Source organism: Periophthalmus magnuspinnatus, chromosome 8 (genome assembly GCF_009829125.3).
Source record: "Periophthalmus magnuspinnatus isolate fPerMag1 chromosome 8, fPerMag1.2.pri, whole genome shotgun sequence".
Lineage (NCBI taxonomy): Eukaryota > Metazoa > Chordata > Actinopteri > Gobiiformes > Gobiidae > Periophthalmus > Periophthalmus magnuspinnatus.
The window spans coordinates 3,587,864-3,613,838 of NC_047133.1; the positions used below are offsets into that span (position 1 = coordinate 3,587,864).

The 25,975-nt window shown below is 40.1% G+C and overlaps 1 protein-coding gene across 1 annotated transcript in view; it reads right to left on the reverse strand.

The window, feature by feature from the left end:
- Nucleotides 1-25,975, reverse strand: part of grin2aa (glutamate receptor, ionotropic, N-methyl D-aspartate 2A, a) — a 282,924-nt gene that overhangs the window by 57,994 nt on the left and 198,955 nt on the right. Inside the window, exon 7 of the mRNA XM_055223747.1 lies at nucleotides 2,606-2,808. Coding sequence (XP_055079722.1) covers nucleotides 2,606-2,808 — 203 coding nt within the window. The remainder of the gene's footprint in view (nucleotides 1-2,605; nucleotides 2,809-25,975) is intronic.

Sequence of the window (25,975 nt, forward strand, 5' to 3'; positions counted from 1 at the left end):
TTATTTCTTGAAGCTACTGATATTTTTACGTTTTATTTAAATTTGCTAAACTTGTATGCGTTTTTTAATCACTATGTCTCTGTTGGTCTGCTGCGCGTCTGTAACGAAAAGAATCGTCCCTGGAAGATGAACAAAACTTATTCTGATTCGGGTCACGTTGCAGTTTTCTTACTCCAGATAAAGTCGATTTAAAGAGGTAGTATTGTGTAGTAGTATTGTGTAGTAGTAGTATTGTTCTACCATGTTATAATGTTGTTCCCTTATCAAAAACATTCCTCAAAGGTTTTAGATGTCACCCATGCAAGTTTGAGTAATCTAGTGATCTCTCCTCATGGTCAGCTGCACGATTTTGTACGTTATCCACGCTCCTACATGATAAATCTCCATAAATATACAAAAACATGACACAAAACTGCACACAGCAACGTGAAAAAACCTGATTCCATGTGCAGTAGTTTCATTAGCGCAGAGAATATTGTAAAAACCCTCTGAAGGGGGAGTGACTTAGCCCGGAAAGCGAAGCCAGAGCATCAAAAATTAAACATAAAGCATGTTAAGACAGTGTTTTCTGTGAGTATAGCATTTTCAAAACAATAAAAAGCAACACGGTGAGCTAAATATGTTACGTTTTAGCAGCTAATACCTCACAGAAAATCCTCCGTCTTTTAAAACAAAAGTTGTGTTGTAGATGCTGAAAAACAAAACCAGTTCATTTTAAACCGTTGGCCGCAGTTCAAACTTATTCTAAAAAGTTTTGCCGTCACGTTAGCATGTTACTAGCCTTAACTAGTCTGCAGAAAACACTTAATAATTAGACGCACGCGGTGTGATTTTGACGTTTTTACAATGTATAATAATCTAATCTGCACTGCGGCAAGACAAACTTTACGTTATTACATGAAAAGACTTGGGTACTTTAAATTTTGCACATATTTGAGGCATTTTTTTTTTTTTAATCACACTTAAATCGAAGCAAATATTCTTCTCCACGTAATTTTCTGTGTCTGGGCATTGGTCTGCGAGCGAGGGGCCATGTGGAGCAGTGGACACGAGCCGCTCCGTGGAGACGTGAGATCAGTTCGCCCTACTTCACAACGCTATTCTGGACGGGCGGGCTCCGTTGGGTCTTGCGATGGGGGTTTATTGCGACTTAATGAAGCCGAAGAGTTAATTCAACCGGGAACATACCAAACTCGTTCATACGCCGTCACCTGTCTGCCGCCGTCAGCCAATCACAGCTCACAACTTAAGATTCGTGTCAGAACCGATCAGCTTTTAAACTTTTATATAAACGCACTCTCTCCTCTTCTTATATTTTTACTTCAGTGCCATAAACCAGATGTAGTGCTTCTTATTCTAACGGGCGTGTTTGTTCCTAAAAAATCTCTAAAATGTGTGAACAAACCGAAAAGATTATCAATGATTGCACCTGAAAGAGGACAGATTTTTTTAATTTCTTGTCCAAAACCTCCATATTTTATTATAATTTAAGTAGCCAATTAAGTTTAACTGGTTTGAAGTTAAAATATTCATCTTGATTTGTATTATTTGTTAGAGACAGTCCATTTGTTTCAACCTAAATTGTCTTCCAGAAGGTGTACAGTTGTCCTTCGCTATATCACGGTTCACCTTTCGCAATTTTACATCCTTTTTTTTAATAAATATGCATTGTGTCCTGCGTCCTGATTGGCTGTTGGACTGTAGACCATTGTGTTGTGCGTCCTGATTGGCTGTTGGACTGTAGACCATTGTGTCCTGCGTCCTGATTGGCTGTTGGACTGTAGACCATTGTGTTCTGCGTCCTGATTGGCTGTTGGACTGTAGACCATTGTGTCCTGCGTCCTGATTGGCTGTTGGACTGTAGACCATTGTGTTCTGCGTCCTGATTGGCTGTTGGACTGTAGACCATTGTGTCCTGCGTCCTGATTGGCTGTTGGACCGTAGACCATTGTCCATCAGTCTCCTCCGTGCCGTGTCTCCTGTCCAGTACAGAATGTGTTCAGACAAATTCACATAAACGTTGGATCGCAGTGTGACTCTGAAGTGCTGTACGTTTGCAATTTGTTTTCTCCCCGACAAAACCCACAATGTCGATGAAACGTTCTGCACCGACAAAGACGCCGACGAAGGTTTGAACTTTGAGAGAGTTTAAACGAGAGAGAAATGTGAGAAAATGTTAACGCCTGTGTGAGAAAAGTGTATAAAGTGTGTGGTGAGGGGTTTTACACACAAAAACATAGAGAATAATGTAAAAATTAAAGCTGATACTTCGCAGATTTCGTCTTTCGCGGGTTATTTTTAGAACATAACGAGGGACCTCTGGATTGGAATTTTCTAATTGTGGCTGATTTAAAAATGTTATAAATGTAAAGTATATTTAAATTTAAACCCCAACCACGGAATAATCACAATTTACCAAACTCAAAACATTAGCCCCAGTTTGGATTTGATGAGTTTGGTTCAACATATTTACATTTTGCGATGTGTTTGTCTGTTTTTCCGGTTATGGCATAATAACTCCAGCTCAAATCAACACTAAATATTCATTCTATTCCAGTCATTTTCTCTGACACGCTCTAAATGTTTCCGTCGTGTTTGTACTGACTCTTTGATGTGCTTTCTGCAGGGCACAGAGTTCCTCATGCAGGTGCCCGTGAGCCTCTCCACGTCCTCCACGATGACAAAGGGCTTCTCCTCCAGAGTGACGATGGACAGATGGTTATCGTCCAGCTCCGCGTCCCCGAAAGAGTTAAACCGAGGCCACACCGGATACTTGAGGCTCAGGCTGCGGTTGTCCACTTTACCCATCTGCAAATAAACACACGAGAGGAAAGGGTTAGAGAATTTCAGCTTTTAATCAGATTTAAAAGCATATGATTTGTACTTTTTTTTATATTTTTTCCCTTTTTTTTTGTTTGTGTTTTTTTCGTTTTATTGTTAATCTGAAGTCAGTCCCGTTCTTCATCACATCCCTGGTATTCTAATGACTCACCATGATGAGTTTTTAAGCACATTTGACACGTTTCAGACCAGACGTTTGCCCTCCTGGTAATGCTAAGAACAACTAGCACGTTAACTGCACTTCCTGATTCTGGAGACACCACACCGCAGACTTATTTTGACCCCGAGCTGCTTTTACAATATCGTTGTACTGGGACAAGACAAATTTTTCTCAAAAACAATCTGGTAGAGCAACTTAAAGGCAAATTTGTGATACATGGGCTTCTTTTGTAACGTCCTGCTCACTGGACTCTCCAAACGAGCCTTAAGACAGAACAGAACATCCAGAACACTGCTGCTCGGGTCAGGACTAGAACCAGGAAGTACAGAGTGGCCCAAAAGTCAGTGACAGTCGAAAAAAAATCCATAACTCTTTTGTTTCTAAATGTTTTTATTTTATTTTTTCAGAGCGTTTAGAACGACTCTTCTGACATTAATCTGAGCAAATACAGCAACGAGGAACGAACCCTCATTGTACAGTGGAACTTTGAGTCACATGGGTCAAACTCGACATTTTAATACCAGAGACGCCCCGAGCGTAAACGCCATTAAAGGAATAATAAGTGTTTTTCAAAGACAGGGGGCAGTATGTGATCTCCACAGACCTGACTAGATTTCTTCCTGTGCGTCGATCTTAAAGAAAAGGTGTTTGTGAATAAACCTCAGACGACTTAATAAACGACTTAAAACGTAATATCGAGGATGAAATAAGAGACATTGATGCTTTTAAATGTTATGTAAAGTGTGTTGGATCAGGCAAACCCAAAATGGTGGACACTTAAAAAACATTATTCTTTAAAATGAGGTCATTTTTACTTCCTTTAGTTTAAGTAGTGATAAGTTCAAGTGTAAGTGAACAATTATAACTCTATGTATTGCCAAAAATCTGTGAAGGTTAAGAGTTTAAAGCAGCTCCGTGTGAACAAGTCTCTCCATGGACCAAAGAACATCTCCCACATGAACCATCTCACACGAGGAGGACTAAACCAGGACTAAACCAGCACTAAACCAGGACTAAACCAGGACTAAACCAGGACTAAACCAGCACTAAACCAGCACTAAACCAGCACTAAACCAGGACTAAACCAGGACTAAACCAGGACTAAACCAGGACTAAACCAGCACTAAACCAGGACTAAACCAGGACTAAACCAGCACTAAACCAGCACTAAACCAGGACTAAACCAGGACTAAACCAGGACTAAACCAGGACTAAACCAAGACTAAACCAGGACTAAACCAGGACTAAACCAGCACTAAACCAGCACTAAACCAGGACTAAACCAAGACTAAACCAGGACTAAACCAGGACTAAACCAGACCTAAATCAACCCTAAACCAGGGCTAAACCAGGACTAAACCAGGACTAAACCAGGACTAAACCAGCACTAAACCAGGACTAAACCAGGACTAAACCAGGACTAAACCATCTCACATGAGGAGGACTTCAGGGATTTGTTGTATTGTTATTTTAATGTCTTTCTTATTTTGTAAAGCACTTTGAATTACTTTGGATGAATTCTGCCTTGCCTTTTGCTTGTAGCGATGCCGACAAAAATATCCAATCATGTTTTCTTTTTTTATGCAAGTTTCATGTCGTGTCATTATGTTTTTTTACCCACTTGACCATTAGTTTAACCCGGTCCCTGAAAAGTCCTTGGTCCAGTGCAAACCTCTTTTTAGTCCCGTCCTCGTTGACTTATTCAGGCCTATTCCCGGCGCTGGCTCATACCTGGGTCGGTACTTATGAAACAAAACATTTTGGGGGAGGCATTTGATGAAAGAGTTTTAGAGGAAATGAGAATCAATGATGCAGTCGATTTCCAAGAGAGAAGGTCCAGAAAATAGCTCATGTCAAATTTGAACAGAACTTGGCTATTTTTGAACACAATCAATCTGGTAATTCAGCTAAATGTGAAGACGTGCCAGTGGTGGAGGACGAAACAGAACTGAGGAGACAAACCTAGAAAAATAGATGAGTTTATAAGAGATGTGTAGTATTCAGCTACATTTACTGGAGCCGTTTTATTTGTTTGTTTGTTTTTTAGGGTCATGTACCAAGTTTTTTCTAATGTATTTGAGCAAAAAGTGTTGCCAAAATGACGAGCCTGACAGCAGCAGCCTGATACAGATCAAAATAAGTCTGCTGGGTGTTGTTTGCATCAAATTATAAAGCATTTTACTGTCTAATAATCAGGAAGCGTGCTTTAGGATGCTAGTTGTTAGCTTTATCGTCATCTCTGGGTCGTTGGGAGTTGTGAAAAGTGCTTATAAACTGATTGCTGTGAATAATTAGGATGCTTGCGTAATGTAAATAAGAAATGATCACTGTAGACCTTGTAAAATGGATGTATTTTCCAGAAGTCACACTTATTTTGGAATGTATAAGGTAAGTTTATCCGGGGGTGCGACTTATACTCAGATGCGACTTAAACGTGGAATATAAGTCGCATCGGAGTATATAGTTTCGCATCTTCGTTACGTTCACGCTGGCAACCGCGTTTTTTCTTACATTATTATGCATTTTTTGACTTACATTCCGGAGCGACTTACTGTCCAGAAACTGCACTAGTTCTGTTTTAAGGTTTTTGAGACAGTAAAGACACCTACTCCGCTTTTAAAGACAATGATGCAAAAATTTGAAGTTACCGTATTACAGTTCACGGTATAACTTTCGTGGTCTCGCAGATTTTTCCAGTGCAATTCTACATGATTTACATAAACGTTGGATCGCAGTGTGACTCTGAAGTGCTGTACGTTTGCAATTTGTTTTCTCCACCGACAAAACCCACAATGTCGATGAAACGTTCTGCACCGACAAAGACGCCTACGAAGGTTTGAACTTTGAGAGAGTTTAAACGAGAGAGAAATGTGAGAAAATGTTAACGCCTGTGTGAGAAAAGTGTATAAAGTGTGTGGTGAGGGGTTTTACAGACAAAAACATATAGAATAATTATACAAAATAAAGCTGATACTTCGCGGATTTTGCCTATTGCGGGTTAATTTTGGAACGTAACCCCCGCGATAAACGAGGGACCATTGTAATCAGGAGGCTAGCTGTTAGCTTTACCATCACGAATAAACACAACTCTGGTCTCTTGGTGTGAAAAGTGCTTATAAACTCATTTTTTGTGAATAATTAGGATGCTTGGAACCGCTGTATACCTTGTAAACGTAACTAGTTTTTCAGGTTTTTGAGCCAGTAAAGACACCTACAGCACTTTTAAAGATAATTATGCTAAAATCCAAAGTTTCCGCATTGCAAAAAAAAGAAGTTGGACCATGCAAGTCAAAACCTTAACTATTCTCTTCCTGACTTTACATCGCAAACTCCAGACCTCTCTTAGATCGTCCCTCATAATTACACTGTTCAAAACTCCATTACAGCCCACAAAAGGACCCCAGGAGTAATGGCGTCTTTTGAATCCGATTGAATTTCGTGCAGATGCTTGGAGCTGCACAAAGCCCTGATTGACAACTATAATGAAGAGGCGCTGTCAGGAGTCGGGAGGAGGCAAATCTGGAAAGCAGTGGGGTGTCCTCTGTCATCTGCGCCGCGCTACACACCAGCTGTTGGAATGTGGAAATGTGTTGTTTTACATCCAAATATAATGATATAGATTACTGTTATTTTAGGTCGGAGCAGAAGTCAGATATTGGAAGTGATGTAATAACGATGTACAAATTTCATAGCATAATATTCTGACATTGCTTATTAAAACAAATTGGAAAACTAATCATTTTGTCTCGGAATCAGAGCTAAGAATTAAGATAAATGTAGTTTTCTGGTTTATATTATATTCCACTGTTAAAAATCCATAGATTCTGTATGTAAATGGTATGTAAAGAGGTGAGCATTGGCGCGTTTCCGGCTTTAATTCGCTTTCTATTGAAAAACTGTGGCTTCTCTCTGTAACTTCTGCTGTCAAACTCCTCATTTTGGTCTTAAAATATCCGTATTAATCAGCGCTACTTGACTCTTTTATCCGTAAATCAATATATAAACATTAACAACAGACCGATGAGGCGTTTTCTTTCCCTGACGTCGCTCCTGCTAGCGTTAGCAACAGGTTTGATTGACAGTGTTGCCCGCTCTCTGATAAACCAGCAGTGCGGGCGAGAACATCGTTAGTCGAGCAGTCAAATCCACTGACCTATAGGTTGGCGGTGCGATTCTAGTTCCCGCAGATGAACGCTGTCGTTGTGTCCTTCGGCAAGACACTTAACCCGCCCCCCAGTGTCTGTGCGCACTGTGTATGAGTGTGTGTGTCCTCGATGGAAAATGCTTTGAGCGCCTTGAAGTTGGGGAAAAAAAGCAATATATAAAACATGTGACCATTTTCCATTTAGATAAGTTTAATGCCACAATGTGTAACTTTCCAGACAAGAGAGCAGCTCAGGACGCCAGTCTGCTGTGCATCTCCATCTCAAAGGCGCTAACCACTCCTTTGAAGAGAGTGAGGGACAGATCTTAGCCAGAAAAACAAAACGGTTTGAGAGGAGAGACGTAATCTCTGACCTATCTATAGCTATACCTCAGACCCAAAGCAAACAAAGGAAACAAAGAGAGCAATATGCGGTCTTTACAGGGTTGAATAGGGTCGTTAAGGCTGAAACTGGAGTAAATAGTCGTTTCCAGTTTCAGTGTAGTTAGCTCCTCCCTTCAGACACATAAGGAGGTGTCCAGCAGTAATCTGACAAGAACGTCTTCAGTCCTACAACAATTTTTCCAGTTGACAGATTTAAATTTCTTCTTTTGCCATGGATCAGACCTGGACGACTGAGGGATTACACAGACATTTCATATAAAAGTTAAGTCAACTGCTTTTTTTTAGTTACAAAGTGCAAAAAAAAGCTTTAATCGCTGGTGTAAAATCCACAAAATCTTAAACCGCTAATGGATCGAGAACATTTCCACGTGTTATTTTGTACTGAAAACATGTCGCTGTCTCTATGACGTTTTATTTGTCAGTTCTAATCTTTCCAACGAAGTAATCAGACTGACAATTTGATGAAAAACGTATGCATAATTTTTGCCGACACCGTGATACGTACGGCTGCCATATCATAAAAGATGCAAGTGCTGTCGTGGTGCGTTCAATGACAGCAGATTAAAAACATGCACATCGATGCACAGGAAAAGGCTCACGTAGGAATATGTGTCCGGAATAGAAACACATGGAAAAAAATACAGCTTGATAACCCTGCTGAGTATTAATAATTCAGAGGGTTTTCAGCCCGGGTGCCTATAGACCTCTGCTACCTACTTCCTAGCTAGCTACACCTGTCGACGCTGTGTGCACCTATTCCTGTAGTATTTATGCATTTTTGAATGGGACACAGAAAGGCTTTGCTCCCAAGTTAATATTTAATGCTACAGAGGCCTGAAAACAGCGCTCGCCCTCTTCACTTCATCCATTTCAAGCCACCGTGCTTGTTCTTGCTCGACATTCAAATGCACCGAGAAACATAAAAGCTTTCGCGGGTAAGTTTTTAGCGTGTGGGCCTACACTCGGCGGCTCACGTTGACACAAATTGGAACAGGTACGAAAAGGCTGTTGTGCTGAGTGTAGAAGAAAAGGCAAATGAAAGATTTACTCTTTACTCTTTGACCTTACTAACTATAGCCATAACAAATGCGGCGTTAAAAATAGACGCTAAAATAGGGCCAGTCGGCAAAAGTCAGGTTGATGGTTGAGCAAGGAGAAAGTATGACATCATAAGTTTTAACAATAAAGCTAGTTTTGAACGATACATGGGCAGGATTGAAAAAAAGAAAAATGTGTCCAGCACGGTAAATAATTTCATTTTTATATAGTGCATTTCCACCTCCAAGGCACTCAAAGGACTTCCGTTAAGTGTCTTGCCCAAGGACACAACGACAGCAGTCATCTACAGGAGCTGGAATTGCACTGGCAACCTGTGAGTTACTGGATCTGGCCTCTCAAACAACGACGAGAGCGGGATTTGAACCGCAAACCTTCGGATCAACGGATAAACACGAACAACTGAGTGACTGTAGCTCAAACAAGTCAAAAATAAATAAAATGTATCACTGAGATGCTATTATTTTGTGTAATGTTCCACAGTATGGCATTAAACAAGACAAGCAGGTGACTCCACACGAGCACATTACAGGACAGTCGTATCTGTGGAGAGGCGAGCGTGTTCACTGTAAGTCTGCACATTTTTTAAGCAGTAAAACGTAATTAAATAAATGCAATAACGTTGAAAATTACTGGCAAAGCAACAAAATCTCCATGGATGCAAACAGATGGCGAATTTCTCTGAGAAGTTACACAGTGTAGCTTTAATACGTGTTACCGTTTCTCTGGTTAAATGTCAAAACATCTCAGAATAGTATGTCTGTGTAATGCCTCAGTCTGATCCATAGTAAAAGGCAAAAGTTAAATCTGTCAACTGGACAAAAAGTTGTAGGAGTGAAGACGTTTCCTGCTCATCCAATTTATAAGAGAATGTACCAACATCGTCGAGAGAGCAGCTCAGGACCACAGTCTGATGTTCTTCTGCATCTCAAAGTCACTAACGACTCCTTTAAAGAGAGTGAGGTTCAGATCTGAGCCAGAGAAAAGAAATGGTTTGAGAGGAGAGTTAAAGAAGCTACTTTTGTTAGGAAAGACAATCTCCCTTTAAACAGGAATGGAGGCCTTAGACATCATCTCTCACCAATCTATAACTCTATCCTCAGACCCAAAGCAAACAAGAACAAAGGGAACAATAGGCGCCCATTACAGGTTGAGGGGAGTTAAAGAAGCTGTTTTTGTGAGGAAAGACAGTCCTTCTTTGAACAGGAATGAGGGCCTTAAAGATCTATAACCCCACATCTGTAACTCCATCCTCAGACCCAAAGGAAACAAAGGAAACAAGAAGAACAACAGAGCTAGCCAGGATGCCAATAGGTTTGTAAGCACTTTTTAAGAGTTGAATGAATATGCTAAGTGCACAGTTTACAGTTTCAGTGTCGTTAGCTCCTCCCTTCACACACATAAGTCAGTGTCCAGCAGAAATCTGACCAGAACTGAAGAAATGACTCGGACGAAGCGAAACATCTTCACTCCTACAACTTTTTGTCCAGTTGATAGATTAAACTTTTGGCTTTTACTCAAAATAACATATTAGAGAAATCACAAACTAGATGAACCAATTATTCTTATTACAACACGTTTTCTTTAACAATTATCTAAAATGAAGCCTGCAAAAAAAACATTTAAAGCCGCTGCTCCATCTGGAATTGAACTCGGGACTTTCTAGCTGTGAGGCGTGAATCTTAACCACTCCACCACGATGTTGCCTGATTACACCAGGTGAAATCCATGTAAGCACACATGCTTTTCCCTCGGTTCTGCCTGGGTTAAGTCATTACCCGACAAGCCCAGAGGAAGGCTACCGGAATTAGCATTTTAATTGTTTTGCTTTGAGTACTTTGCTATCCGCTGACTGGGATTAGACCCTTTTTTCGAGGCTTGTACTTTGCAGTCAACAGCTCCCATCTCTCTCTCTCTTCCTACTTCCTCTTCTCCTCCATCGCTCTAGCTCTCCGTCGAGGTACGAGACCGAGCTACCCATTCCAGTGTGTCACCTCCACTCTCCAGGGAACGCCGGAATTTGTCTATCTCTCTTACCCCAGCTGTTTTGCATTTCACAAGCCGCCGAGTTCTCCCGGCGCACACACGTACACGCCGCTACGTACAGTAAAGGTGCGGCGGTCTGGATGCAAAATGGGATCGTTAATGGCGAAATGAAGGGAAGGATTTGCGCATAATACGAGAGCTGTAGGACTAGAAAATAAATTGCGAAAAGTATTGAAGAGATTGTTGGTGTAAAACGCTGTAAGGGTTTTTATTTTTTTTTATCTGTGCCGCTTCGTATAAAGGTAAAATGGTTGTTTTATAAGTCATGTTGAGCGGCGAAGAATTGACGTCGTTTTTCCAATCAAGGACGCAGTCTGTGGCCGTATAGTTTTCATCAAGCTCAATTATGAAGCTGTGTGAGTTGTGCCGTCTGACTGATGAAAGATAATGGAATTAGCTAAGCTGCTACTTCAATAATGCTATGAAGATGTGTGCTATTTTATCGCAGACAGACAGTGAATTAAATGTTTCGCTGCTGGGCTTAAAATAAACAGTTTTGTCGCGTACTGCCTGATGTTTTATTAAAGGTTCTATATTGCACAAAGCTGGTTCTTATGGGGTTTAAAGTCGGGTTATAGTGTCATTACCTCATCAAAAACAGACCCGGAGTTGTGTTTTGTTACATTCACACATGTTTGAGTCACTTTTTATTATTAGTCCGTTACATCTCCCAAGCTCAAAATGCTCCGTTCCACCTTGTGATGTCATGAAGTGGTAGTTTTAAAGTGAACAACTACCTTTTACCTTTAGTTTAGTAGAGATCAGTGGCAATTCCAGAAGCTGAAATGATCCAAGTGATTCTAGAAATGAAGGTGTGTGGAGTTTAAAAACACAGCGGAGCACTTCCTGTATCACCACACGATGACATCACAAGGTGGAACAGAGTGTTTTTCCGTTTGAGAAAAGAGCATAGCCAGAAAATGCAGGTTTGTTTGTGTGTGAATGAAACAAAACACGACTCCAGGTCTCGTTTTAGATGAGGAAAGAACATTATAACAGCTGAGAAAACAGTGTAATATCGGCTCTTGACTCTTTTTGGTGTTTTTCTTGAGAATCTAAGACGTTGTTTACAATTTTATCCCACGTATTTGAGTAAAATATGTCTTGCCCCAGTACAGATGTATTGTATTGAGCAGACCTTTATCACCACATGATGACATCACAAGGTGGAACAGAGCGTTTTCTCAGCCTAAATGTGCAGGTTTTGTGCGTTAAACATGTGTGAATGAAACAAAACACAACTCCAGGTCTGTTTTTGATGAGGTAACGAAATTCAACAAAACATAGATGAGAAAATAACGCAATACGGGCCCTTTAAAGGTGCTGTACTTGATTTTTACTGGTCTTAAAACATGAAAAACAGAACTGGATTTATTCCTCACTTGGCCTTATGCATACTGAACATCCTAATTATTCACCACGATGAGTTTATAAGCGCTTTTCACAACTTTCAGAGGCCACTGAAGGTAAAGACGACAACGACTAACATGCACGTACAGATTATGGGACAGTAAAATGCTTTATAATTAGATACAAACACAACTTCTACCTCAAGATCTGCTCAATACAATACATCTGTACTGGGGGAAGACATATTTTACTCAAATACGTGGGATAAAATTGTAAACGACGTCTTAGATTCTCGAGAAAACTACCAAAAAGAGTCAAGAGCCGATATTACACAGTTTTCTCAGCTGTTATAATGTTCTTTCCTCATCTAAAACGAGACCTGGAGTCGTGTTTTGTTTCATTCACACACAAACAAACCTGCATTTTCTGGCTCTGCTCTTTTCTCAAATGGAAAAAACACTCTGTTCCACCTTGTGATGTCATCGTGTGGTGATACAGGAAGTGCTCCGCTGTGTTTTTAAACTCCACACAACTTCATTTATAGAATCATTTGGATCATTTCAGCTCTGGAATTGCTCATTTCTACTGGACTAAAGGTAAAAAGTAGATATTAACTTTAAAAATACCACTTCATGATGTCCCAGAGTGGAGCATTTTGAGCTTGGGAGATGAAACAAAACACAACTCCAAGTACGTTTTTGAGGAGATAACAGCATTTTAACACGGCTTAGAGTACAATCCGCGTTTTATAGTCTTACCTGGACATTTCACGGACCATGACACAACTCAAAATACTAAAAATACAGGTTCATACCACAGTAGATTTCAGTTTTGTTACATCTCTTATGCTCCACACTGATACCACTTAATTATTATGAGCTCGCAACTAACAAAGCTTTAGAAATTTAGGAGAAAAAAAAGTTGTTCAGTGCGTCGGGGCTGCCCTATTGCCCCCGTCTCATTCATCCCTCCTCTCACTGTCTTTGTAATTAAACCGCGAGAGGTGATGAAGCCCGGCGAGCGCAGACCACCCAGCGCAGCCTCTCCGCCGCTAAACTCCACATATCGTACAGACACACAGAGCAATTTGTGAGGGGCAGCGAGGGCCGGCAGGAGGTTACAGAGATAGGGCCTATGGGATTAGAGCATTATAACATCCCACAGACCCGGCCATCCGATCGCATCACCATCCCCCGACAGATTAAGTGCCACTTGGCAACGAGATGACACTTCTGGCCCCCGAGAACTGCCTTTCCCCCGCGCCACGGTTTTTACTTCACCAAAAAATACTTGTTCAGCTAATACTTTGGACACTTTGGACACTATCTGGCGTTATGAATAAGATCGAGGCGAAAGGGCAACCCCGACTTACCTTGAGACGTCTCACAATTCACAAAACTTTGATAGTTGACATTTACCGGCTGATAAAGTACGGCTTTGTAACCACGGAGACGCTCGACAGATTAAATGCGTAATACGTCTTTTCAAAGTCAGATTTTCACGTATTATTGTTAACTTAAAGGTCCGCTGTGTAACTTTTCTTCGGAATGATCCCGCCGTTTGCTTGTCTGCACGGAGATGTCATTGTTTCGCCTGGAATGTTCCGCAGTATGGCATTACACTTGTCTTTATGAACAAATTCACGCAGGTGGCAAGTAACATGTCGTATCTGTGGAACGGCAACCCTCCCCGCAATAATATACGTTTTCAAGCAGCGAAAACAGTTGCAACTGAGAAAATGCAAGACGCACAAGTTTAATGACACATTGTGAAACATTCCAGGCATAGCTACAGCGTTTCTATGACGACAAGCAGGCGGCAAATCACGTTTTTTATTGCGTCGTCGTCATAAGCGGACATAATACTGACACAACGTACTGTAAATATAGATCAGAGTCGGGTGGACAGTATCGGATGGACGGATTTATACCACGACAAACACACCAGGACTTCCCTCTCCCGAGACGCCTCCCCCGGCTCTTTCAGTGTGATTTTAACGTGGTGCGTTGAAGCGTCTTTCCAGTTCAAAATGTTAGTGTTTGTTCACAGCGTTGTTGCAGGAGTTGGCGTGTTCTCTCTACGTATGGGTCAAGCTGACAGAAAATTTGCTAAATCTATAAATTTTTATTACTGATATTTCTATTTTTATATATTTACGTGCAAGTTTTTCTTACATTAATTTGTCTTTAGTAGCAACGGGAATTTTTTCTTATTTTTTTTATTTTATATATTTATTTTTTTTAAATACATTCTTTTTCCAGTCCAAGGTTTAGTTTATTTTCATATCTGACAGTTTCGGCTGCTCACGTTCGCTCTTCCTCACAGCGGTCAAGTGATGCTGCTCTAACGTGTCTGGTCGGATCATTTTTGAATTTAGCTTGTTCTTGAAATTGATTTGATTTTTCTGAAGTGAAACAGCCAAAAGCCCTTTGTCCCATCTCAGTTCTTACTTATACCGTCTTGTACTAAATGTTCCCATATGAATGATTAACAAGAAAGTGAGATACTCTGACAGTGGAGGAAGTAGCGCCTTATAAATAAATTTCATACAGTGTTGTTCTTCTCTGACACACGGCGATGGCCAACCTACTTTTTCATTGAGTGATGGTTTTAAATTCATCACCTGTTATAAAATCAAGCGCTGAGTGAAAGAATGAGTCTAAAGGTTTCGAAGTCGAGGCTGAAGTCCAGTACAGAGAGAAAAGTGCTTCAACAATTCATTTTCTGTAATTCAATGTGATACAAGATTTGTGTGTGTAATAAAAGGATCATTTTGATTTTAAACTGTTACATAATTTCGAGATACACATTTTAAATCTCACATTTTCATCATGCCAAAACCCAAAATACGTTCAGGTGTTGACTATTTCAATCAATGTCTGTGTAAACCCTCAGTCGTCCAGGTCTGATCCATCACAAAAGACGAAGGTTAAAATCTGTCAACTGGACAAATCGTTGTAGGAGTGAAGACGTTTGGCTGCTCGTCCAAGCCGCTTCTTCAGTTCTGGTCTGATTCCTGCTGGACACTGCCTTATATCTGTAGGAAAGGAGACACTAACTACACTGAAACTGGAAACAGCTACTGTCAACCTTTAACGACCCTGGGAAGGATTGTCTTTCCTAACCCTAAGAAAAATATCTTCTTTAACTCTCCTCTCAAACCATTTCTTTTCTCTGGCCCAGATCTGAACCTCACTCTCTTTAAAGCAGTGGTCAGTGTCTTTGAGATGAACAGCAGACTGTGGTCCTGAGCTGCTCTCTCGACGGTGTTGGTACATTCTCTTACGACGTGGCTGTTTCAGTATAACACTCGCTTCACTCTTCACTACACTGAATGGAGTAGACCACATCACTTTGGGGGTTTTGTCCTTTGGATGAACCCGTTTCTGTCTTAAAGCAGCTTGGATGAGCAGTGAAACGTCTTGTCGACAGATTTAAACGTCGTCTTTTGCTATTTATATTTCAATCAATGTACCGTTTAGTGTTTGCATTTATGATTTTCTTTGGGGAGAACACGGTCGGACATGGCCTTTTAGAAACGTGTCGCTCTCTTACACGAAAAGGAGCTATGCAGTTGTTGGAGTTTGGCTAACCTGGCATAAAAACAAACACAATAGCACTGAGGCAGGGGAAGCTTTTGTTGGTGCAGTGTGCAAAGTTACCCAGTATGTAGCTGTAAACACATAGACTGTGAAATTGATCAGTAGCTTTCCGCTGTGCTGCAGAGACGGCGCCAAAGCGAACACGTAATTGGGAACTCTTTCTCTCCCTCTCGCGCTCTCCCTCTCATCCTCTCTCTCTGCTTTTCTCTCTCTCCGTCCCTCTCTCTCTTTGCGCGGTGCAGCTGTCCCACCCATGCGCCAAAAATCAGCCTTGGAAAAAAAAATAAAAAATAAATAAAAAACTAGACAAAGATAGGCTTCCAGGATGATCAAGAGATAAAAATTCAGTAACTGCTCTAAAATGCGGTTCTGCACTAAAAAGATAAAACGCTGCCTCGATTGGGTTGTGAGTGGAAGACAGGAAAGAAGAACAGTTTGCCTTTTCTTGCAGGGGCAGATGAGACTGGGCTGGAAACGGTGTTAATTTATACAATGCATTTTAATTTAGTTTTTGGCGAATCCTTTTTAGTTTGAGTTAAGTTTTAGTTGATGGAAAAGCCGTGAACAACATTTTCACTGTGAGAAATTTGCCTGAGATCCAGAAAACACACTTCAGTACTTTATTTTTCAGGTTATAAAGTGCATCAGATTACAAAGCGTTATATCAGTGAATGGGTTTATCTTCATACACAAGGAACGCCGGACGCGATGGGTGACGTCACACGAACTTAGTCCACTTCTTTATACAGTCTAAGCCAGGCCCATACCCAAAGTCCGGCCCGTGGGACAATTGCGGCCCGTGTACACATTTTAACTGACCCGCAGCCTCTGGAATAAAAATAAATGATGTGTGGCCCGTTGCACTGTTGAGCGATGAAAATACACATGTACAAGCAATATTATATTTCACCAGAAGATGGCAGCAGATCCAGGCCGTGCTCCGAGGTCGCGCTTTTGCTGACGTTTATCGCCAACTGGATAAAGACGACAGGTTTAAAAAAAATTCTAACATTTGCTAAGAAAAAGATGAGTTTGTTTAGTTCTCAGTTATGAACTTTAACAAGAACCGTTGCGAGGACGAGCCGGACTGACCCGCGTGACGTTTTGTCCAAACCATCGTCTTTGAGCCGGACCGGGCCGTTTACTACAGTCCAGATCTCAGTTTCAGTCTCAGGGTTTTTATTTGTCGCCTTCTGAGGTGAATAAATTTGAAAATCTCAGTGAATTTATTTTATTGTGATAATCAAAACCACAGATTGAACGTTCACTTTTTCATATTTATAATCTGTATAATCTGTAATAATTTATTTTGGTTTTTGAAAGGTGAAAGCCATTTGTAATAAAAAGTAAAAAATAATCAAATAGTTCATGTGTATTTCATATTAATGGTTCAAAGAATGATCAGGGTGAATGTTCGTCTTTTCACCTCACCAAATCTGGCCCTCTGTTCAAAAAGTTTGGACAGCCCTGGTCTAAACGGGTCCCTCTCGTCGTTATCTGAGTCAGTATCGTCGCTTTTACGTAGCTGTTCAGTGATGATTCCGGCCTTTCTGAAAGCGCGGACGACACTTGAGCCGCTCACTCGTCCATCCAGTCCTTTTGGGTTCGCCTTGACGATAACGCCGACCGGAAACTTATCGTTTGGCAAAGTCTTCCTCCTGAAAATGACCGTGGGTGGTACTTTTTCGCCGATTATCCTGGCAACTGAGAACTACAACTAGTTTATAACCGAGAACTACAACTGGAAAGTAGTTTGAAAGATGACTTCTCGTTCCCTGTGGCGCACATAGACACTGTCCTGGCCAAGTTTTCTCGACAGTAAAATTGACGTTTATCTCGTCCATGTTGGTGATGTGTCCTGGTCAGATCTTTTCAGTGATCTTCTTGACATTTTTGGTGTATTTTACAAACATATTACTCCACGAGGCTCTTGACTACGGTAGCTGTAACGCTCTGACAGTCCATCAAGTCGTGCGGCGTCGTAGCTTATACATAAAACATAACCAGATTATAAAGCGCACTGTCGATTTTTGAGAAAATTTAAGGATTTTACGTGCGCCTTATAGCCTGAAAAATACTGTACTTTACAAAAATGTGAGTCCGGTCACTGGTGAATCTGTTCAAGTTCAGATGGACGTGATTGACAGGTGGATTAGCCAATCAGGGACACATGCGGTCTGTCCGTATCAAAACAAACATGGCCACTTATGAGGACAATTGAAAGATAAGAAAATGTCACAGGGAATTGAAAAACATTAGATTTCTGTTAAAACTGAACACGTGTCATTCAACTTTACCCATGTGCAATACTGAATACCACGTAAATCTACTGAAATCACTTTACTGAGATTTATTCTGTGACTCTTATTGTACATAATAAGAAAGTGTGTTACATTAGAGTCTATTTTTAGTTTATTTTTTAATTATTTTAAGCTATTATCTATTATCTTGTTTTATCGCATGTACCATTTTCCTGCTGTTCTTTAACTGTGCGGTGCAATACTGGAATTTCCCCACTATGGGACTAATACAGTGATGGTTGACCAATCAGAATGTTCGTTTCACATGCGTCATGATTGGATGACTGTGTTTCTGGGCAGATTTGAGCAACGACACAGGAAGTGATAACCTCTGCATTAAAACAAAAAACAAAAAAACCCCCACAGATTTATTATTCTAGACTTTCTTGGCAAAGTTTGGGGTTCTGGGATGAGAACTCGGATCTATCGTCTCCACTCGTTCCTTTCATTAATTTACGTTTGAAAGTATGAAGTATTTATTTGACAAAGAGTATCTGTACTTTCAGCTTCAGTTTTAGACCAAAAAAAATGTGTCAGTAAGAAAAACGATGGCAAAAAACTAACACCGGCTGGAAGAAAAAAACACCAAAGCTTGGGGACTTTGGAGTATTGGAGTTGGGAGGGAGAGACAACTGCAAGTATGTGTTCCCTACAGGTGTTAGGTAACATCTGTTGGAGGTGGTTGGGGAGATTTACAGTGGCGCTTTCTGAATGGGTTGCACTTGTTTGGATTGGCTGAGCGCGGGGTCTCGGGGCTGGCAGAAGCACAGATGGTAGACAGGCAGCGTGGTTCATTTATGTGGACAAATAGAAGTGGGCCGCTCTGTCGTGGGGCGGTGAGTTAGGGCCCGTGCGGTTCGGTCGTCCAGGGAGAGCAGATTGGAGCATGATGATGCATAAAAAGTCAAAGCGCCGGAGATTTGACTTTGGAACGGTTCAAAAGCAAAGTCTGTGGGTAGTTACATTTACTCAAGTTCATTTACTGGAATAACTTTTTATGTAATTGTACTTTTCAGACTCTATATCTTTACTTCTGTTGACCTTATTCCACTCCGCACATGTTTGCCTTCTGGTTAAGCAGGAATCCCATGTATTTCAATGGAGAACTTGCGAAATTTGACAGTTTTCCGTTAAAATATGATGTATAATGTAGGTTAATTTGGTCAAAAAGGCTTCGAAACAGCTCCGTAGTCCGTGTAGAACTTACTCACTGTCAAGATCGAAATAATACAACCCCGATGACGATGGCGCCGCCCACAGCAGCTGCCGGAATAATGTAAATACAGCACTTTTGGTTAAGTAAATGTGTTAATTACCCTCCCCACTACAAGTTTACACATGACAAAATCAGTATGTTGGCACGATTAAATGATTTGAACATTTAAACAACGTGCTTTTTGCATCGCTACCTATAGTTACAGATCTTTCAGTTTTAAAAAAAGAATTGCAATGTGTAATTCACTCAGAGGCTGCACTAGCACTGATTCGTGATTGGCTGAAGTGCCGGGGTTTAGGAAGAGACGGTTCAGATCAGAATCCTTTTAAGCCAACTGGATTTCAGAGTAGAAACTGGCAAAACATTGAAACTTCTGCTCTGATTCGGGAGTCTTGAGAACCAAAACATCAAATTAAAACAAAGAAATGGTATGTGAAATGTAAGTATATCTACGTCGTGAAGGAAATATTCTGTCTCCGTCCCACATGAAACTATGTCAGAGGCGTCAAACTCATTTTCACTGAGGGCCACATCAGTAAAATGGCCGCCATCAAGGGCCAGAATATCACTAAATGTAACCGAATGTCAAGTAAAATAAATGTAATGACTTTTTAACTTGTTAAATAACGGTTTCTATAATAAACTGACATTTTTAAAAGTGTGTATCTGGTCGGGACACACCTGCTCACAGACCTTCAGCTCTACTTCAAATTCGGCCTTTTACGGCCTTTTAATTATTGGACAATTTGTTGTTTTTCTTGCAGACTCACTTTTTCATACGTGTTTGGTGTCAAAATGTCGACGTAGATTGTACCGACCGCGCCTCATAACACAAAAAACATACAGGTTTTTCTCCTCAAAGCACAAACTTGTGTTCACCTTCACTTTTCTTCCTCCAAACTTCCTTCCATGCCAACAATTTTCTTCTTCATGAACATTTTGTGATGATTATTTGCAAATATTTCTCAGTTCCACTTGCTTAGAAAATCTCATTAGTTTATTGTCAGTGCACACATTAAAGCAGCACAGACTTATTTTAAAAGTCATGCCTTTTAATTTATCTTCTCGCGGGCCACATTTGGCCCCCGGGCCTTGAGTTTGACACATGTGCTCTATGTTGTTTGACCTAAGTGTTAAAGTTCATTATCTCAAAAGTCACTCTGATTTGAAATGTATGTAGCGAACTACCTTATCGTGGGTTAGGGTTAGTATAACATAACACGGTGGGCCACATTTAGCCCGCGGGCCTTGAGTTTGACACGTGTTCTAAACTATTCATCACAACTTACTGAGTCTATTTGTTGATATATCCTTGTTTAAACGTACTTTTTTTGTTTTTTACCTTAAACATATCTATATTTTTTGTTTTTTCTGACCATTGAAGGTGAAAATCTAAGCGTTGCACTCGACTATATCCCTTTAAGTAATAAAAACCTTATTTACCGACCACAAACAGGATGTAGTGCCCTCCCTGCTGAGAACCTGGAGCGTGCAAACTGCTGAAAGAACTGTGACAGAGTTAGCAGCCACTTTACAAAATCATTATTACAGACAGACAGCGTGGGATTCGTGCTTGGGAGAACCACAATATGCACCGCACACGGGGAGAAGCGACTACTACTGCACCTGTGTACCCAGTTTTGGAGCGTCTAAATCCGGGCACTACTTTCTCTGGAGGATTCACATTTTATTTATTTTTGCACAAACACGTTCCCCGTTCGCGCCGTGGCCGAGTGGGAGAGCGGGAATCATTTTGCCCGATGTAATTCCCTGTGACAGAAGTGACAGATAGTGTTTTATGACTGAGTGAGTCTCTCCACGTTATTACGGACTCATTCTCCCATAATGCAACGCGCCGCAGCGTTGCATTATATTTATAAATAATATGTATAAATATGAATAATATGTATAAATATGTGAATAATATGTATAAATATGTGAATAATAAAGGAATAATATGTATAAATATGAATAATATGTATAAATATGAATAATATGTATAAACGTGGCAAGGCAAGGCAAGTTTATTTGTATAGCACAATTCGTACACAAGGTAATTCAAAGTGCTTTACAGAATAAGAAAGACATTAAAATCACACAAATCAAACATAAATAATCACAAATAATCATCATAAAATCAACATTAAAAGAGAAGAGTGCAGAATAAAAACCTGTCAGTCATATGCACAGCTAAACAGAACTGTTTTGAGTCTGGATTTAAACATTGTCAAAGTAGAGGCCTGTCTCACATCTTCAGGAAGACTGTTCCAAGTTTTAGCTGCATAAAATTTAAACGCTGATTCCCCATGTTTAGTCCTGACTCTGGGCACCAGCAGGAGGCCGATCCCTGAAGTCCTCAAATTGCGAGATGGTTCATATGGCACTAACATGTCGGAGATATACTTTGGACTTAGGCCATGGAGAGACTTATACACAAGCAGAGCTGCTTTAAAGTCTATTCTTTGAGCTACAGGAAGCCAGTGCACAGACCTGAGCACAGGACTTATGTGCTCATACTTCCTGGTTCTAGTCAGGACCCGAGCAGCAGCATTCTGGATGTACTGCAGCTGTGTTAAGGCTCGTTTGGAGAGGCCAGTGAGCAGGCCGTTACAGTAGTCTAACCTACTGGAGACAAATGCATGGATAAGTCTCTCTAAGTCTGGCTTTGACAGTATACCTTTGATTTTTGCAATGTTTTTTAGGTGGTAAAAAGCTGCAGATGTTATTGATTTGATGTGGCTGTTAAAGTTCAAGTCTGAGTCCATTATTACCCCTAGATTTCTAGCCTGATTTGAAGGTTTTAGAGAGAGAGACTGGAGGTGACGTGAATAATATAGAAAGAATATGTATAAATATGTGAATAATATGTATAAGAATGTGAATAATATAGAAATAATATGTATAAACGTGTGAACGCATAGAAATAGATAATACATTTACAAAAAAAAGTCAAAATAAAACAGAATTTAGAATTGCACATAGACACACACATACAAAGTTTTGTTAATTATTGATTGGAAATTTTCATTCTAAAATTATTAGCTTACACTCGACTTTTTTGTTGTTGTTTTTTTATTTTTTTATTTATTTTATTTACAACAATAATAACATTCTATTTTGCATTATTGGGCTGTAATTCAAAGTGTAGAATGTATTTTATCGCCTTGTGTCTGACTTTTCTAGTTATGTTTATTTCCAACTTACAAAAAAATGAAAACAAAAAATCTGTCATATATAAAAATTCATATTTATGTGTAAAATTATTGTTTTGTTCTAAACACTGAACATATAAATGGACATAGCTAACGTGCTAGCTGCCATGTTCCAAATAGTAAGTGATCTTGGGCAACTCTGGCTCCAATTCACTTTTTATTGACAAAAAGTCTCCTCTCTCTGTACCTGCTGCTGTCAGACTCGTCATTTTGGTCTTAAATGTTCGTATTAACCCTCTACATGATCCTGGTGTTTTTATTTCATTATTATGTTCCTAAATCAAGATATAAACATTAATATCAGACAAATCAGACGTCTCCTTTCCCCGTTAGCTAGCGTTAGCAACAGGTTTGATTGACAGCGTTGCTAAGCGCCCGCTCCCTGCTAAACCAGCGACGCAAGCATTAAGAGGCGTAACCGTCAACAGCCTCGCTCTGGATTGGCTCTTTGGTTGCTATGATACTCGTAGTCCGGGTTTTAAACATGAAACTCAGCTACAAATTCGCCGCTGTAACCGCTCTGGCCTCGACGAGCTTCATTTGTCTGGAGCCGAACGCTGTGGGTGACGTCGCACTCACTTATGTTTATGTTTTATAGTTCAACATATTTGTATAACTACTTTTTGTGGTGTCCATGTTAATACTTATTCTAAATCCTGTTCCTTTTTTGGCTTGTATCTGACTTTCTTTCATTTGTAGCCGTTTACTTAAAGCAAAAACAAGAATCCTGAATTTCAATTAACGTCTCTAGTCAAAAACATGCTTTTATTTATCACTTCGATCTCCTTTGTGACTGTGAACAAAGCACAGAATACTGCATAAACACGTGTGCGGCTGTGGTTGGTGTCAATATGAAGCCTGACGGAGAAAACAAAAGCACTGACCCCTGAACACCTCAATAACCACGAGCTTACATTTTCATTAAGCGTGGTTTGAGCTGCCGTCACTGACCGCAGCACAGAAACGAGTACGATAAACTCCACAAAAACGCAAAGGAAATCAGACTGGACGCTTGGTTGAATATTTATTTGTGAAATTTTGGAACGTAAGGCTTTATTTTTTAGAAGTTAAAGCAAAAATGCTACAAGTTTTGCGGGACAGACAGGAGTGTGGACGATACATTGATTATTCCATATTACTTTTTTATAAACATATTTATAAAACTTCACTGTGGTTCTCCTCGAGGTTTCTCTTTTATTTATTTATTTATTTTTTTTTCTTGCCGAGAAGGAAGATCTAAGGACAGGGGATGTTTTGGGACAGTCCTCCATTTTTGTGAACATTCTCAAAATCAGTGATAAAATATTTTAGTTGTTACATTTTTCATTTTGAATAACTTTATAAAATATATATATATATATATATATATATATATATATATATATATATATATATATATATATATATATATATATATATATATATTTTTTTTTTTTTTTTTTTTTATTTTGGTTTCAACATGTATTTCCATGTACAGTGTTAGGGTTCCACTTTGTACTTGTTGCGCAGGGACCGTAATTAGTGTGACACACCCTCTAGAACACTCCGTCCTTACATACAGTACATAAAGTCCAAACCTAGCACTTTTTTTTTTTTAGCATTGTTGGTATAATATAAAGTTTATAATTGTAAAGTTAATGATTTTTGGTCTGTAAAAAAAAAAAACGTTTTGTGCTAATGTTCATTTTATTTGCGTTTGTAGTGAGACCAAGTTGTTACTGTGCACTAACTTACGCCTCTGCCACTGTTTTAAAGGGAAGTCCGTTAAACCTGCATGAAAAGAACCGTTCTGTCCACGCTACACTTGCTTTCCGTGGATTAATTTCCTCGTCTGCTTCTCTTTCATTGTCTAACTTTCTGTTGGTTAAATCAATGTCACGTTCAGCCCCAAGACGCGACTTCTGCTGCTGCTGCTGTTGTGATTTTGGGCTTTTGCAAAAATAAATTGAATCGAAATTGAACATGAGGCGTGAGGAAAACTCATATGTGTCGTCTGTCTGCAGGTTAAGACGCCGGCAACATGGGTTCAGTCGCGAATTAAAACACTTTTTCACCAAAATTAAAAGAAAAACTTGCAGAAAAAACAGTCATTCCTCCTTCTTCTTCTTGCGTTTTCCAATCAGCCTCTCTACTTTTGACTATGAGCTACTGCTACATTAAACTGAAGGTATTTAAGGCGAAGAGAGAGAGCGAGCACTCCGTATAAAGATGCATGGCGCTCATTTAAAGTCCATTACGGGGAGAAAACTGCGGCTGGCTGGATGACCATTGGTTAGAGCCGTTCCCTCGCATTAAACAGTTGGAAATCTATAGTCTTGTCTCTAAATGAGCCCATAGATCAATAAGGGTTTGTGAGATGAGACTCGGAAGAATCGTCAATAACGGCGTTTGTTGCTGCCTCGTGTCACAATTATCAGTGAGCAGTTGTCCGTCAGGTTATAAATAGTCTCTCGTTCAATGTAAACTTCAAGTCGGTACGATATGGAATATTAAACATTGATTTTACTTCATTGAGATTCAAAATTGTTGCCATGTTTTCCGCGTATTGATTGATGGCGTTGAGAGAAAAATCTTTACTTTTAGGGATAGATTCATAACGATATAACCGGATACTCAGTGGTTTAATGGTTCCTGTTCAAGTTTTTGATCAAAAAGGGCCCAAAGACGCAGACTAGCAGCCTCTTTTCAGTCAGTTTGTCCCAGGGCGGCTGTGGTTTCTGAAGGACCCGATCGTCTCCAGGTGTAGAACGACTAAATAATGCAACGTAAAGAGCTTTGAGGTGCTATATAAACCCATAAAGCTTTTATTTAGTATCAAAAACCAGACCAAAACATCTGCCTTTGCAAATATTCTACCACACGATTTAGCTTGGCCCTCTTTTTTATTAATTTTTCTGTCTTACAAACCTGCAAAACATAACTATTTCACTTTAAATGGTTTGCAGAAGTCCAAACATAATCCAGAACATTATTTACTGCAAGAGTATAAGTGTTTTCCTTAACCTTCAGAGGCCACAGTGGAGTTTTGCCATCACACTAATGCTAACAACACCTAGCTAACCACACACAGCAGCTTTATTTCCTGGTTCGTGGACAATAAACACATTTTATAATTAAATACGGACACAAAAAAGTCTCGTTTTGAGCTTCAGAGCTGCTTTGTAACAGATCTGTACTGGGGCAAATATATCTATACTTTATTATATGAAAACAACTGGGTACTGGTCCTTTAATTCATTTATTAATTAATTCTCGTGAGGTGATTAACGTGGGACTAAACGCCTAAACTCCGCCCACAAACACATTTCAAATAGAGCTGCTAAACTGGGCGGGGTCTGGACGACTAAAGAAGAGCGTGTGAGGTGTCAGGGGCGTGGTCTGGATGTATAAGAAACAGTGTGATGGGACTAGCTCCGCCCCTACCGCCAGAAACACCAAGCTGTAATGAGGGCAGTCTTGAGCGACGTCACCAAGCGCTTAAAACTGCAGCAGATACCGAAGGGGCGGGGTCTGGACATATAAGGAACAGTGTGATTGGACAAAGACGTATCCCATATTTCAAACTTCACTCCTACTGCCAGACGTTTGTGATCAGAAACACCAAGCTGTAATGAGGGCAGTCTTGAGCGATGTCACCAAGCGC